We start from the raw sequence: 17,837 nt of genomic DNA on the forward strand, positions 1-17,837 counted from the left end.
TGCATCACGACATCCCTGCTGTACACCGCTCATCCTGTAAATATAACTTCCAAAAAACACCCAGACAATGGTGCGGACTCTACCCTTTATATAACCTGACTAAGCTGCACCATTAGGAGTGGCCTTGCCAAATTCCCCACATAGATGATGGGTATCCAGAGGACACAGCTCTGGCTGTCATTGGAGCTGCAAGTCATGGTTATGGACCGACCACTAAAGCCTGACCTGATCTCCGAGGTTGTAATTCCCCTCATGGAGTCAGACTCTCTACAACATTTCCTAAATTCTCAAATATGTCAAACAACAATACATAACGTGCCAAAATGTACTAAGAAGTGGACCACTCCATTCAAGTTTCCATATGTGCCAATTTAAGACCTGGTACGATAGGAACCCACCCTTGGTGTAATCCCTAAATAGGATAGGACCACCTACTTTGGGATAGGGTTTTGTAAGCCTGGTCTCTTCTTGGAATGGGACGTGCCGGAATCTCCCAGGACTGCCAGATAAATACTCCGACATTGCCTACATACACACGAAAGCTGCTTAATGTCTGCCCGCGGGCAATGCGCCCATGGTCCATCGATTGTGGTCAGTGTGTCACAGTAGATAAGGACTGTCCAAGCCAAAAACCCCTTAATGGGGGAAGCTCCATATCTGTGGCTCGGGTAGGCGGCTCATACACAGGACCATGGAAACCACAGTTTTGTGTGAGCCCATAGAAATACACAGGGCCATGTTGTAGTCCTTGATATGGCCCGGGCTGAAAAAATGTCCCAAAACAACTTTGTGTGCATGAGGCCTTAAACACGAGGGCTTGTGGTCCATTTTTGTGGTCCATTATTGTGGTCCATGTGGAATCAATATGTAATCTGCATATGAGCCATATGTACACAAAAAAATTGTTTATATGTCATCTATTTGGCGCACCCACAAAAAAAAAAAAAAAAAAAAAACCCACAGATGGCAAGTGAAGTCACCACCTTGTTCCAACCTCTTGATGAGGTCACAAGAATGTGTTACCCGGCAAATGGATGACCCCGCGTGCCGTCCGCTGTTTCTGCACACCTATAGATTTCCACGGGAAGACCTGAGCTAAAAACATGGGCCACAATAGGATCTACTCTGGATTCTCTACAGCCTCCACACTGATCTGTGAAACATATGTCCATGTGAATGGGTCCATTGAAATGAATACGTCAGTGTGACACCCACCCAAAAAACGCATCGCACAAGGATGAACACAACATCAGACTCCATGTAGCCTCAGTTTTCTTCACGAGGCATCAGTCTTCCTCCATCTCTTTTGCATGAAGATAGATCATTTTAAAATTTCCTTCGAGGTCAGCGGCTAAATGGAAAAATCTATTTTTAGCGACAGATGACTAAAAGATAACAAGAGACAAAACTAGTTCTTCCTCGTACCTCGCCACGTGACGCCACCATGAAAACAATGCCAAAAAAACTTTACTAAACATTTTTTATCTAAGAATTTTTTTCCTTCCCATCACACTACAATGAAATTTCACTTTCGATCTGACTGACGTTACTGGTATTGATCCGAAACCGGTTTTCATAGGAAAGTCTAGGTGTGGTAGGAGCCAAAACACTCGCACACCACTGATTGGTGTTACACAAGAGTAGGGCAGTTTCTAATATGTTATCGTCCCCAGGTTATTAAAGGGAACGTACCACCACAAATCTACCTATAAAGATAGATTGGGTGGTAGGTGGATCAATGGGACATGAGGATAGCCCTTTTAAGGGCTAATCCTCACGTCCCCACACTTTTTTGTTAACTTTTATTAGACATATATTCAAATTTACTTATGCGGCTACTGGGGCGTGGAGTAGTCGCATCTGAGGTTACACGAGGCGGCTACTCCACGCCCCGGTAGCCACTTTACCCCTCCTACTCACCCATCTTCGCCGCGCAGCTCCGCTCCCTCGTCCGGCGATCCTGCCATCTGAGCATGCGCAGAAGAGCAGGCCCGCGCCTGTTTCGGAGCAGTGACCGCGCAGGCACGGGCCTGCTCTTCTGCGCATGCGCAGAATCCTATTGGTCTCTGTGACAATAGGATTTTAAACATGTTGGATGGTTAGAAGAACCAGGATTATCAATAAAGCTTCATTACAGACACCGGTGATAACTGTTACAGCTGATTATTGTAGCCTAGGGCTAAAGTACAGTAAATTGTCAACATCCAGAGATCCGTTTGGAACTAGGGGTTGTCTGTAAGTCGGGTGTTCGTAAGTAGGGAACCGGCTGTACATGGAATAATGCATCTTTATATTTATTAATGATAACACACTGTAAACCACTAACACAACACCCTTAGTGGTGATAAAAAGTAAAATATTCAATATTTTAACAATAAATATTCACAACGGCAGCTAAATACATGATAAAAATGCCCCCCAGTATTTAGGTATATGGGTATCCAGCACACCGCAACATGTGCACACCGTGAGCGGAGGAGGGGGTAGTGCACACAATTTAAGACCTTATAAAATTTGTAAAAAATCTGGAAATAGAAAGATAGCAAAAGGTTTTTACAAAAAACAACAACATTGTGGTATGACTTTTTGTCTAAAAAAAAAAAATAGAACATTTGAAAGTCAGAAAATTGTACATTTTTTTCACTTTTTTTTCCTAAATTGTTGCATTGCTAACCCAGAAAAACCTGACCAATCGGCAAAATTATACTACAATGTGTCACATAAAAACAATCTCAAAATCAGTTTGATAAGTTAAAATGATAAAAGGTTATAAAGTACTGGTCAGATTTAAAAAGAAAAAACCGGATTGAGCTATATGGGGGAAAGTTATCATAATCTTGCAAATCGTGCAAAGACGTATGATGCAAGTCCGTCCCTCCTGAGGCCAGTGGCACACGTGGCATTTTGAACCTGTTTTTGGGCCGTTTTTAAGCAGTCCGTTAAAAAATGCATCAGTTTTTTTCCATTTTTGTCAGTTTTCTGAAAAAACTGATGCTTTTACCGGACTGCTTAAAAAATGGACCAAAAAAGGGTTCAAAACACCACGTGTGCCACCACCCTGATGTATCCGTGGCTGTCTGTAGTGGCGTACAATTCGGGACCAGGGCCCATCTGGTGTAGAATTGCTCTACAGTCAGAAAACGCGGTGCGCACTTGGTGCATTTCCAAAAGCACTGAAAACTCAAAGCCAAAAGTCAAACGCTTGGTAAACATGCAAAAAACACATGCGTTTCCAAAAACGCACCAAGTACGAATGCTTAGGCACCGGCCTAAGGGTGAAGACACACGTGGCATTTTTTAAAAACGCATGCGTTTTTGTCCGTTTTTAATTGCGCAAATTCGGAAAAACGGCCAAAAATGGCCTAAAAACTCCAAGTGTGTCTTCACCCTAAGTCTAAAAAATTGCCTTTTTACTCCTGAGGCCGCGGTCACACGTACTGCTAGACGTCCGTTCATAATGCGACGCTAGCGCACAGGGGGAGGTCCTCGGCCCGAACGCACATGCATTTCCAGAGAAACGCATGCGATCGGCTTAACAATCCCTGGAAACGCATCTGCGTTCGGGCCGAGGACCTCCCCCTGTGCGCTAGCGTCGCGTTATGACGGAGACCTAGCGGTACGTGTGACCGCGGCCTAATTCATCCTGTATATGCATCTACATGCTCTCACTTTGCTGTTGCATTTTTGGTTAAAATCACATTAACCCAAAGCATTTCACCACATGTGTGCCAAAACTGTAATGAAGAATACACATTATGACAGAAATATGCGAAAACCAGAACCCCCCCCTCCCCCACAATCACAATCATTACAACAACCTTGTTAGTTCTCCATAGTTTTGATATTGAAGAGACTGGCTCATTTTGTGTGGTAACTTGAACACTTAAAAGGCCTTTAGTCGCACCAAATTCATGCAGATTCGTGAACTGCAGGGAAATCGGCCATTTCTGAGTTTCCTCAGGATATTTTAATATACAAATCACCTCAGCAAAGAAAAGATGGAGGAACATGAGTGAAATACTGAGGAGATCACTTACAGACGCGCGTCCTTCATGGATCCTGGCTGTGAGGGGAATCAGGTGCCTTCATTAGTGACCCCAATGCTAACGAGGACAGACACAACCCCTCAGGTATGGAGAGCGGCAGGGGCCTAAAATGGAGGTGAGAATGATGAGGCCTAAACTAGTTTCATCCATGAGGTGATAAATGACGAGGCCTAGTAATAGAGAGACACCGGCCTCCATCTGACTGAACACATTTACATCAGGGAACAGACAAGTTTTGATGGGCAACTACTCCAGAGTTAGGCCGTGGTCACACATACCACTAGGCGTCCGTTCATAACGCGACGCTAGCGCACAGGGGGAGGTCCTCGGCCCGAATGCACATGCGCCTAGCGGTACGTGTGACCGCAGCCTTAGGCCGGCACCACACAGGGCGCTTTGTCTGCCCGGTGGGCGCGTTTGCAAGCGCAGACAAAGCGCCCTGTGTGGCGCCGGCCTTACTGTTCAGGTCAGAGAGGAGCGGACCCCAACGTTCACATGATGCGTTTTGAGATGCAACCCAATGGCTTCCCTCATGATCTCATGTTGAGGTAACATACGCAATCGCGATGGAAAATCAATGTTTCCTCAGCGTGTGACACAGTCTTTGGATTATGTCTCAAATCATATTATGTGAACAAAGCCTCAGGGCGCATTCACACGATGCGTTGCGTCGCGTTGTGCTTTGCGTTTTTGACCCATTCCACTGGCTTCAGCCTTGATCACATGCTGAGGTTACATTACATTTCCACTGCGTTTACAAAAACGCAATGTAACCTCAGCATGTGATCAAGGCTGAAGCCTTTGGAATGCATTAAAAACGCATAAAAAACGTGACGCAACGCATAGTGTGAAAGTGCCCTGACTCTACACCACTCAGGATTGTCTGCGGCTCATAGCCAGAGCCACCTGATGTATCCAGCGGCATCTGAGGGGCAAGGACTTCATCATATTATAAATTCCCCCCCAGGTGTGAACTCGGGGTGCGTTCACATGATACATTGCGTTGCGTTTTTGACACATTCAAAAGGCTTCAGCTTTGATCACACAATGAAGTAACATTGTATATTAGCAAATGCAATGGAAACGCAATGTTACTTCAACATGTCATCAGGGCTGAAGCCTTTGGAATGTGTACGAAAACGCATTAAAAAAGCGACTCAACGTGTGAATGCGCCCTCAGCCTTACTTGCAAAACATGCATTGCTCTTTCTGTAAAACTCCTCCCTGCTGTGGTTGACTTTGTATCTGAATGTAATTCAAAGGCAGCGTGTGAACATGGCCCTATGCCAGAGCCCACAGAGACTAAAACGATTTTCCAGATGCACCACGTGGGTAACAAGACAAAACACGGAGTGCAGCCATGCGTAGCGTTTTGGTTTCGTATTCATTGCATACATTTAGTAAATAGATAGCCCAGAACACTGCCCCTCCAGTATATAGGTAGCCCAGAACACTGCCCCTCCAGTATATAGGTAGCCCAGAACACTGCCCCTCCAGTATATAGGTAGCCCAGAACACTGCCCCTCCAGTATATAGGTAGCCCAGAACACTGCCCCTCCAGTATATAGGTAGCCCAGAACACTGCCCCTCCAGTATATAGGTAGCCCAGAACACTGCCCCTCCAGTATATAGGTAGCCCAGAACACTGCCCCTCCAGTATATAGGTAGCCCAGAACACTGCCCCTCCAGTATATAGGTAGCCCAGAACACTGCCCCTCCAGTATATAGGTAGCCCAGAACACTGCCCCTCCAGTATATAGGTAGCCCAGAACACTGCCCCTCCAGTATATAGGTAGCCCAGAACACTGCCCCTCCAGTATATAGGTAGCCCAGAACACTGCCCCTCCAGTATATAGGTAGCCCAGAACACTGCCCCTCCAGTATATAGGTAGCCCAGAACACTGCCCCTCCAGTATATAGGTAGCCCAGAACACTGCCCCTCCAGTATATAGGTAGCCCAGAACACTGCCCCTCCAGTATATAGGTAGCCCAGAACACTGCCCCTCCAGTATATAGGTAGCCCAGAACACTGCCCCTCCAGTATATAGGTAGCCCAGAACACTGCCCCTCCAGTATATAGGTAGCCCAGAACACTGCCCCTCCAGTATATAGGTAGCCCAGAACACTGCCCCTCCAGTATATAGGTAGCCCAGAACACTGCCCCTCCAGTATATAGGTAGCCCAGAACACTGCCCCTCCAGTATATAGGTAGCCCAGAACACTGCCCCTCCAGTATATAGGTAGCCCAGAACACTGCCCCTCCAGTATATAGGTAGCCCAGAACACTGCCCCTCCAGTATATAGGTAGCCCAGAACACTGCCCCTCCAGTATATAGGTAGCCCAGAACGCTGCCCCTCCAGTATATAGGTAGCCCAGAACGCTGCCCCTCCAGTATATAGGTAGCCCAGAACGCTGCCCCTCCAGTATATAGGTAGCCCAGAACGCTGCCCCTCCAGTATATAGGTAGCCCAGAACGCTGCCCCTCCAGTATATAGGTAGCCCAGAACGCTGCCCCTCCAGTATATAGGTAGCCCAGAACACTGCCCCTCCAGTATATAGGTAGCCCAGAACACTGCCCCTCCAGTATATAGGTAGCCCAGAACACTGCCCCTCCAGTATATAGGTAGCCCAGAACACTGCCCCTCCAGTATATAGGTAGCCCAGAACACTGCCCCTCCAGTATATAGGTAGCCCAGAACACTGCCCCTCCAGTATATAGGTAGCCCAGAACGCTGCCCCTCCAGTATATAGGTAGCCCAGAACGCTGCCCCTCCAGTATATAGGTAGCCCAGAACGCTGCCCCTCCAGTATATAGGTAGCCCAGAACGCTGCCCCTCCAGTATATAGGTAGCCTAGAACGCTGCCCCTCCAGTATATAGGTAGCCTAGAACGCTGCCCCTCCAGTATACAGTTGGCCCAGAACACTGCCCCTTCAGCATGTAGGTAGTCCCGAATGCTGCCCCCCGAGTATATAGGTAGCCCAGAACCCCCCCCCCAGTATATAGGTAGCATAGAACATCCCCCCCCAGCATATTGGTAGCCCAAAACACTGCCCCACAGTGTATAGGAAGCCCAGAACCCCCCAGTATGTAGGCAGCCCAGAACATAGCCATAAGTGGGGAGAAGAGGAGCTGTGGGGAGTGCCGGAAAATGAGTACAGAGTTTAGTTTTTTTCATATGTTGGGGGCAGAGTGCTGTAGCTGACACCCCCTGGCGCCCCTGCCCGTTCTTTGACAAAAACAACCTGGTAATTCAAAATGTAAAAATTGCGCCGAAAGTGAAACATAGTGCGTTACATTGAAACGGTCCTGCTTATTATATATGATATAATCACTTGCCAATACAAATAGGCATGTCCGGCATATTGCACACCCACGTCACATAAAGGGGTGCATCACATTTTAAAAGAGGTGTGTCACATCCAAAAGGGGGGGGTGTTCTAGGTATAAGGGGTGGGATTATGTCATTGCTCCTCAGTCACCCACACGACTACTACTGAATGCTGGGGAGTGAGGAGACACTAAAAGCACCTTGAAATGTCACCCCCAGAAGCCTGACCAGTGTAATAGCACTACACCGCCGCGTCATACATATCATACATCTTACCCTTGTAGTGTCCTGGAAATGTACAGCACAGCGGCCTGCCCGGGAGATATCTGACAGCGTGATCCAGGGTAAATACACCAGAAGATTTATCTGGTTTCCATAGGTACCCGCTACCTGTGAAGGGAACATGCTAATTACTGACTCACCTTGACAATACTGCGGCCTCCAGGGATGAAATGTTCCTTATTACACGAGGAGCTCCAGGAAATATACGTCTCTATGGACTGTGCAATTATATACATTCCAGCAATAGAGCAACACATCTTATACATTTACATCAGATACACACCACTATATACACACAGCGTATACATCATCATATACATTTATATACCAGCACTCAAATACACACTTATGCATCATATACACATGCATATACATTTATATACCAGCACTCATATACATACATCATTATACACATACACTCATACACACACACACTTATGCATCATCAAATACACACACCCATATATCAAATTTGTACATACACCCATCTTTACACACCATCATATCCAAACACATATACATTCATATACACACATTTATACACCATTATGTACATACATTCTAATATCATATTAATACACACATCCTTGTATATCATCATATATACTTATATTTATACAAACACTTATACACCAATACATATACACATCTTTATACACACACACTTATTCATTATCATAAACACACATGTACATCATTATATATATACACTCATACTCACTATACAATTTATATACTTTTACTTATATACTCACTCATACATCATATACACATGCATATACATACACATATATACACTTATGTATATACACATCCTAAAATTCAATACATACACACACACATATACTGCATTATATACATCATCATATACACACCTATATACTATCATATGCCTACAAGCTTATAGTGTGATTCATACAGACCATCAAATACAGACTCACATATTAGTACCCCGTTATATAGTTATATATACACACTGACATTATCATATACATACAGTCATACATAAACACTCATACACGTATGTGATACGCATTCCCAAAGTAATGTAGCATATACCGGACACAAAATGTATATTGTTCATTATCCACCAATTTTAAGTGGACGGACCAACCATCTAGTGTATGGGCGACTCCCTGCGCTGTGATTGGGCAGAGACCGTTCATTAGTCTCCTCCATTGTCATAACCATTAGTACATTCTGTCCCTTTTAGGACCTTGAGTGTGGTCCTGTGATTCCAGCAGCCCCGCACCCTGGTGTGTGCCGGCCCATGTGCCACCACAGGAAGTGGGCACAGGGATCACAGGACCACACCACTAATTCCCAAATTGTGCCATATTTAATATTTACAATGGATTTGGAGGTCCCTGGAAACTCATCTATCAGGAGGAGTTGCCCAGGACCCCCAAATCCATCCCAAATAGAAAAAATGATATATCACCCTAATGTGTAATTACACCTTTTATGGTCCAGGTCGCAAATTTGGGGGTCAAACGGGACAGCAAACTAAATCATAAATACAGATTACAGAAAACCCCAGTAGATCAGTGCCCCTCCCCCCTGACGCGACTACTAGTAATTTACTACAGCGCCACCACAGGACAAATGTAGCATTACATAGTCCCCATCTAAATTCCTAGGTGTTCTATGTACGGCCGGCGTCACACGTACAGATGTTATTGCAGGTTTTATTCTACCAGGAATCACAGATACACATGTAATATAATGAGGACCCAGAGGAATCTAGTAGCTACTAGTAGTAATACTACAGGATGTAACGTGACTGTAGCTACTAGTACTAGTGACTGGCCATAAGTTTTGAGAATGACACAGATCTTCTATTGTCACATGATGTGTTGCCCTCTGGTTTGTCAGATGTTTATCACATACAGAGATACAAGTGCAATCATATTATGGGGAGCAGAAGCTTTTATTGTCAGGTAGGAGGAGTTACTGCAGCGAGTCAGTATCTGCAGGACCTCTCCTTCTTCTTCAGGACCTCTGCAATTCTCCCTGGCAGCTCTCACTCACCTCCTGCACCAAATCCTGACTGATCGCCGTCCATTCCTGCACAATCACTGCTGCATTCTGTCACAATGTGTTGGGTTTTGTTTGTCCCGCGTCTCTTGAAGATTGACCACAAGTTCTCAATGGGATAAGATCCGGGGAGTTTCCAGGCCATGGACCCAGAATCTCTGTGTTCTGTTCCCGGAGCCATTTAGTTCTCCCCTTTATGGCCGGTGCTCCATCATGCTGGAGGAGGCTCTGCTCATCACCATCTGTTCCGGGAGGGTTGGGAGAAGTGGCTCCTGGAGGACATTCTGCTCCCATTCTTTATTCATGGAGGTGTTTTTAGGGAAGACTGTGAGAGAGCCGATTCCCTTGGCTGAGAAGCCCCCCCCCCCCTCCCCACACATGAATGGCTGCAGGAGGCTTTACAGGTGCAGGAGACAGGACTGGGGGCATCGCTCACCTTGTCTTCTCCCAACAATCGGAAAGGGGATTCATCAGAGACAATGCCTTTCCCCCAGTCCTCAGCATCCACTCCCTGCACCTTGTGCAGAATATCAGTCTGTCCCTGATGGTTTCTGGAGAGAAGTGGCTTCTTTGCTTCCCTCCTGGACACCAGGCCTTGCTCCAGGAGTCTCCGCAGTCTCACAGTGCGTGCAGATGCCTCACACCTGCTGCTGCCATTCCTGAGCTCTGCGATGCTGGGAGCCCCTTCTCCAAGCTGAGACACTTTTAAGTGATGATCCTGGCACTTGCTGGTCCTTCTTGGGCGCCTGGAGCCTTTTTGATAACAATGGAACCTCTCTCCTTGAATTCCTTGATGATGCGATAGATTGGTGACTGAGGTGCAATCTTTCTAGCTGTGATACTCTTCCCTGTTAGGCCGCGGTCACACGTACCACTAGGTGTCCATTCATAACGCGACGCTAGCGAACAGGGGGTGGTCCTCGGCCCGAACACGCATGCGTTTCTCTGGAAACGCATGTGCATCGGGCCGCGGACCTCCCCCTGTGCGCTAGTGTCGCGTTATGAACGGACACCTAGCGGTATGTGTGACATCGGCCTCAGGCTTGTGGCACACCGGGGCGGGCGGCGGCCCGATCGCATCTGTGTTTCTATGGAAACGCAAAACACCGGCGGCTCGTTCTCCATCGGAGGCTTTCCATGGAAACACTGATGCGATTGGGCTGCGGCCCGCCCCGGTGGGTGCGGCTTTGTCTGTGTTTGCAAACGCAGACAAAACGGCACGTCTGACATCACCCTTAGGCCAGTTTTGTGCAGTGCAAAGATGACTGCACGTGTTTCTTTAGAGATAACCATGGATAACAGAGGAGAAACAATGATGCCACGCACCAGCCTCCTTTTATAGTGTCCAGGGGTGTGATTCTTACTTAATCATGACAGATTGATCTCCAGCCCTGTCCTCATCAGCACCCGCACCTGTGTTACTGGAGACATCACTGACACCATGGCAGCTGCTCCGCCTAAGGCGCCTGCAATGAGGGGAAATGTGTTTTGGGGGAAAATGTTCATTTTCTAGGCAAATATTGATTTAGCAATTAATTGCTGTTAAGCTGATCACTCTTTATAACATTCTGGAGTATATGCAAATTGCCATTATAACACCTGATGCTGGAGACTTTGTAACAATCAACATTTGGATCATTCTCAAAACTTTTGGCCATGACTGTAGCTGCTAGTAGTAATACTACATGATGTAACGTGACGGTTGTAATAGAGTCATCATTGTAGCTACATCATTGTAGTGGACAAGACAGTCCTTCCTCCTAGGGTTAGGCGGGGACCAGGGGCTTTACCTGCAGGGGTCACTGAGGTTTTGTCACTTGTTACAATTCACATTATTGTGTTTCTAGTGAAAGCAGCAAAGCCCCGTGTGATCCCAGGATGTTATGTTGTTGCACATCATGGATGATCTCAGATCAGTCCGATATCTTCTCCCACCTAGGACTGATTAATGTGAGCAGCGCTTATTCACACACCACTAGCATCTTCTATGGTTCTGATCCAAACTAAGTGTATAATGGAAATGTATTATGCTCATGTCCAGGGTTCAGGTCATGTTGGGAGTTGTAGTGCTCTGTGGATAGAGCATAATACAATTGCATTGTGGTAATGCCCAGTGGCAGGGGCATATTGGTGGTTGTAGTGCTTTATGTACAGAGTATAACAGGATTATATAATAGACCTGGTGATGTTGGGGGTTGTAGTGCTCCATGTATAGCTTCAAATAATAATTCTAGACAAATCACACACATTTACCCAATAACGAAAAGAGGAAACCAGAGTGGAAACGTTGACACATAGAAACCCAGGTAGAGTTTATTATACAATATATTTATAAAGAAACCAGAGAAGAAGAACCTCCGATGCAGAGGTCCGAATAATAATGAGGGGGGAAAAGTACAAGGATTCAAATGAACATTATGAAACTGGATTTTATTGGTACCGTACAGGACTCAATGGCACAAACTACGCATTGTCATGTGAGTGCGCGGATTGTTGGCAAAGTCTACAGGGAGGGGCAGGGGTCAAAAAGATCACCATTTCACAACATAAAAATTCCTAAACAGGAAAAGGGCTCATGGCAATTTCTGACCTCATTGTACATCATCGTAAGAACCAAAAAAATATAATGTAGCACAAACACACACATTGATATATACATATATATATTCTACAGGTCTCCTCCATTACCACCCCGGGGGAGCTATACACATGGGACATGGGCTTACAGTGAATGTATTGCTGTAGATTACAGAGAGGGAAGACAGAACTGAAGGAAAAGAGAAACATAAACATGTTAAAAGCAAAAGAGCGAATATAGGAAGTGACAAAAAATATTAAAATATTATAGAACGCTCTTTGTTACACCTAAGGGTGATGCCACCCATGGCGTTTTGAAACAGTTTTTGGTCCGTTTTTAAGCACTCCGTTAAAAAACGCATCCTTTTTTTAAAATGCACGCGTTTTTTGAAAACGCATTCATTTTTGACAGGTTTTCCAAATTTGCGCAATTAATAACGGACAAAAATGGATGCATTTCCAAAAAAACGCATGCACTTAACGGATTCAAAACGCCATGTGTGGCATCACCCTTATGTAGTAGAGAGGAGTGGACCCCAACTTTCAGAGCAGCCAATCAGGCAGCTTTACGCCCCCGAGCAACTAGGCATGGCTGTGATTGGACACCTGACCAGGAACCTAAAGGGCAACGACCATCAGCATGAAGGACTGAGGGGCTCTAGGCTCTATAGATGTTAATGCAGCCTGGAGCCCCTCAGGATCATTTGCATACAGTCCTTCGTCCTGGTGGTATATATCCTTTAAAGTTCAGGTCCGCTCATCTTTACTAGCCAATCACAGTTCGGCTCTAATTTTTCCATTGCAGCTTTAAAAATGAACAGTAAGCTGTGATTGGCTGCTTGGACGGTTTTGCCATAAGAAGGCAACATTTTTGAGAACTGGAGAGATTGTATGGCCCAGAATATAGTCACCTCTACTGGGAAAATATAGTCAGAGCCCAAGCAGCTAATGACATCATCATTGACAATTTATGGAAAATTTCTTAAAGATCTTTTTTCAGACATCCGGACTTAAAGGGGTTGTCTGGTGGTTGATAAACATGGCCGCTTTCTTCCACAAACAGCGCCACCACTGACCACAGGGAGTGTGTGGTATTACAACTAATCTCCATTAATTTATATACAGCTGAGCTGCAATACCGGCAATTACCATGGTCAGGGGTGGCGCTGTTTTGGATAGAAAAAAAAAAAAACATGATTTTTCAACCTTCGGACAAGCTCTTTAATCCACATCTCCGAATATTTGCCAGTTGCGGAGAGGAATAAATCCTGATTAAACCTAATAACCTCAGGTCGAATTGTAAGACACCCTTTAAGTTGTTGTAAAGTACTAGAACCAAAACCTATCTGCTCAGCTGAGGGGAAGAGTTGGATGATATCACTTCACATAAATTGTGAGGCGACTACTCTCATATCTGTGTTCATCATCTACCACTACAACAGGGCATTTAACATTGACCACTAGACAGGGAGCAACAGGGGCCCTAAAATTACTGGGGGGGGGGGGGATAAAATAGCTTTGCCCCTCGGCTGTTGAGACAAATGGATGATCAGAAAAATCCTATTAACTAATAGAGGAATTCCCCTTTAATTATTTTTGGAAAAATGTATGCAACAATGGAGCCCCCTTGTGGCCAAGTACAAGATTACAAAAAAAAACAAATTTATATACACAAATGCTGTACTATCAGGGCAATACCGGCACATGCAGAAAAGAAACTTGCTGTAGGATCTTCTAGAATCTCTAAAGTGTGGCAATGGCTTTCAGGATCCCGGAGAAGTTGGGCTGATAGCAAAATATTCATTTACTTGGTGATGAATATTTTAAAAAGAGCAGCCATCTGTTTACAGGTTATGTATCTAACAGCGTTGTTAGATAGATAAGAAAAATTTAGCAGTGTTCACACACTACCCTGCAGGACCATGGCTCCTATCAATAAGGCCCAAATTTAATGGACTTATTCTATAAACTGGGACTCGACTCATCCTTCACCCCCTGCCATTAGCCGACTTATCCTGAAACCCTTAGGAATAAACTGTAGTTTAAGGAAGAACCCACAGCGTTTCATTTCCCTGCAGCGCCTCCGCAGGGTAAATGAGGTATTACACCATTGGGTCCTCCAAAGCAAGAGACACTCTGAGGTCCACCCGATCTATTGGCCTTGAATTCTCTAAAACAGAAGACCTAAGACATAAAGGGGCACAGAGTTACAACAGGACTAGAAGGAAGGCCGTGTGACAACCAATGAGCTTAACACAAAACATGGCTTTTACTTCCTGGTTTGTTCACTTTTAATGTCCTTGAACACAACATAGAATTCAGGCATCAGATAGTAATGTGTATGTAGCAGTACTGGGCCGTACCGAAGGGCAAAAAACAAAATATAAAAAAACTGAAGCTGCTTTTTATAATAAAACATGTACAAATTTAAAGGAATTCTCCACAATTGCTGTAATGAATGTAAACAATCGGGTCTTTACTGACTACCCCCTTACCAGCATAAGAAAGCAGTATGTACTGATTGTATATCCAAGGAACAGTAGAGGACCCCTTTAAATTTAAAGCTACCCCTTTCATTCTTTTGCTTTTAACAAGACTGGTTCAGATCCAAGTCCCCAAAAATGGGACATTGGCTCTCACAGACAATGAACATTACCCCCCCCCCCCCCCCAAAAAAAAAAAAATTAATAAAAAATAAACCCCCATTTATTACAGTCCTCATTATGGGGGATGGGGCACAAGTCCCTCCCCTCCCAAATATCATATACTTATTTAAAAAAAAAAATTAAAATAAAATGAATATTTTTTTCTAAAATAATACATTAAAGACTAGAATTACACACGGATTCTACAGAGCGGAAATGTACAGGCACAAGATACATAAACCCAAGCGAGAGGAGGAGGGGGGGGGGTATCACACAACTTTACATAGACGGGAAGAGCGCGAGCCTTAGCGGCCTCTTCTCTTCCGCTCGGATTACAAAGGAATTCGGCAAAGTTCTTTCCTTGGTTTGAAGCTTTTGGAACTGTATAAAAACAAGAAGATTTTTCCCCCAGAGAGATAGAATAAGCCAGTACAAAATCAGGACAGCATTTTTTTTAACTTACTTTTTTTTTTTAATAATATTATTTAAAAATAAAAAAAACAAAAAAGAAAAATAAAATAGATTAAAAAAAAAAAAAATGTTTTCCTTTTTTTTTTTTAGAAAAGCGAGAAAGAACGAGGCACTGTGGAGGACGCCAACTGCTGGAGATGGTCGCTGATGGGTATGTACAATGAGCTGGGATGGATGAATGATACGGGTACTACTAGGGTAATGCCCACGTCATGCCACGCTACCCGGTATGTGCACGCAGGCGGGTGTCCTATTACCACCTACCATGGACATGCACCCTTCCTAGAGGTCCTGTAGTCCTACCTACATATCCTGGGGGGTATGATGGAAACCAATGGTTTACATGAACTACACATGGAGAATACCCCTTCAACATGAGTTCAACCCTTTCTCACCATCATCTGTATTCATTAAAATTCTGTACAAAATTATTTCATATTAATTTTTTTTTTTTTTTAAATGTGCTTAAAATTAATTCATTAGTTGTGGAAGCCAAATTCTACTACACAAAAAGATAAAATAACACTTCAGTGAGCCACCACTAGGAGGAGCTCAAGCGCTTACTGCATACTGTATTACTGTAAAGTTAAATATATAACCAGTACACAGTAAAGCTCCCCCTAGTGGTGGCTGTGAGTAGCAGAAATTTATAATTTATATTAAATTAGGAACAAGACTCCCAAAGCAATAAAGATTAAAGGAAATTGATTCACAGTGAATGCAGGACTAAAAAGTCTCATTAGATCAGAGGCTTATGGAGGTTTTTCCAATAAATTACATTTATCGCTTTCACCCCTGACACTGCTGTGCTCTGAGCTGCTCCACAGCCCCTCTATTCTGCCAAGATGAAATGCTGCAGAAAGCTTATGCTTGTAGAGCACTGCAGTCACTTTGCATATGGGGACAGGCTGTGGAGCATCACCATGCACAGAGCTAAGAGCACAGCAGTGTTAGGAGACTCCTGCTATACAAACAAACATGATTTAACCTCTCTCGGGGGCCACGGTCAGCAGTTTTGCCCATGAAACTGCGAACATGGAGAGAATGACAGCTCCACAGCGCCATCTATGCATCATTTATTAATCCGAGATGTAAAATTAAAAAAAAAACATAAAAAAATTGATATTTTTATTAATTAGCATTTTCGTAAAAACGGATGATTTGTGGTAGTGGATGGTTGAGAGTGGACATAACTGGAAGAATGACTGGAGAATTAACCAATCCCATCCTATGAGTTTCTTTCAAAGTTTACAAACCCCTCCCCCCCACCAAGGCCCCGCCCCCCATATGACTTTGTTCATCTGCAGTTACCGCTCCACAGTACCTCAGTCCCTCTTGCAGTAACCCCTTTCCTGTAAAAACGGCAGGACCTGCAGCAAAGGGGTTACATTTTAAAATGTCATTTTGTATTTTTTTTTATTTCAATTTACAGGAAGATAAGTTTCAATTTTTTTTTTTTTGACGTTTTCTCGACTTTATTTTAAAACAAACATTTTGTTCCTCCACATCGGCCTGTTATACACATATATATAATTTTATTCTATTTTTCCCCCCCTCCGCTTTCTCTTTACTGTGAAGCCTGTGAGGTTGGGTTCTCCGATTTGCTTTCTTGGCTTGAGGGTGGTTTGCTGTTCCAGGGGCTGTTGGCGCCTAACGCGGGGGAGTTATTGAAGCTATCCTCGTCATCAATTCCATTGGCAGCATCAAACTGAGTGTTCTCCAGGCGGGTTATCAGTCGCTCATCTTCATCCCCGAATTCTCCACCCATAAGGGTTGGTTCGCCCACCACCATTACATCCTGAAAGGGAAGAGTTCCAGAAACATAATCAAGGCAGAGGCGTGTCCCTTCCTTCCACTACTACGCGTGGTCAGAAGCGGCTTCTCGGAGGTCAGGGGAAAGCTGTGGCCTGCAAAAATGTATGTAACGTAAGGGATGTAGGATTAAAGCCCTACAGTCATTACACAGAAGCATCAAAACCCAAAATCTACTCCCGCTAAGAACCTTCAGTGGGTCTCGTCACATAGATGCAGGTTCTGTCCGAGCTTTAATTCCCCTAATGGTCCAAAACAGGACACCAGGACTATGTGCTGTGACCATATCCAACCACACCCCTTAAAAATTAGACTCCACCCTTAAGAGGTTCTTTATACGAGAAACGTTACAAACACGGCAACATTTGTAGAAACTATTGCACATACGTGTAACCAGTAGCTGCAAATTGTAAAAAGGTTACCCCAGTGCAACGGGGAGGGAAAGCAGGAGGTATGGACATGGAATTTGCTGCAGAGCTAAGGTTAGGGGCGTGTCTGACTACATTTGTTGTCTGTTGCCGACAGGAAGTGGCAGATTAGCAGTTGCAGCTGTGAAGTATAACAGAGGTGAGAACACAGGATGGGGCTAGAAATTAGTGCAGATTATGTCCATTTATGAAATGAACTAGTTGTATG

General features: G+C 44.5%; 2 protein-coding genes across 7 annotated transcripts in view; both read right to left on the reverse strand.

Moving 5' to 3' along the window:
* Positions 1 to 4,138, reverse strand: part of LOC140105673 (prominin-1-A-like) — a 57,811-nt gene extending 53,673 nt beyond the window's left edge. The window contains exon 1 of the mRNA XM_072129677.1: positions 4,038 to 4,138. The gene's annotated coding sequence lies outside the window, so the exon portion shown is untranslated. The remainder of the gene's footprint in view (positions 1 to 4,037) is intronic.
* Positions 4,139 to 11,987: 7,849 nt separating this feature from the next.
* Positions 11,988 to 17,837, reverse strand: part of LDB1 (LIM domain binding 1) — a 128,101-nt gene continuing 122,251 nt past the window's right edge. For 4 of the 6 annotated variants that reach the window (XM_072131000.1, XM_072130998.1, XM_072130999.1 and 1 more), the window contains exon 11: positions 11,988 to 17,187. In XM_072131000.1, coding sequence (XP_071987101.1) covers positions 16,957 to 17,187 — 231 coding nt within the window. In that variant the 3' untranslated portion in view covers positions 11,988 to 16,956. Of the gene's footprint in view, positions 17,297 to 17,837 lie in introns of all 6 variants that reach the window. The other 2 variants (XM_072131002.1, XM_072131003.1) reach the window with 2 other exon arrangements.

Source organism: Engystomops pustulosus, chromosome 11 (genome assembly GCF_040894005.1).
Source record: "Engystomops pustulosus chromosome 11, aEngPut4.maternal, whole genome shotgun sequence".
NCBI lineage: Eukaryota > Metazoa > Chordata > Amphibia > Anura > Leptodactylidae > Engystomops > Engystomops pustulosus.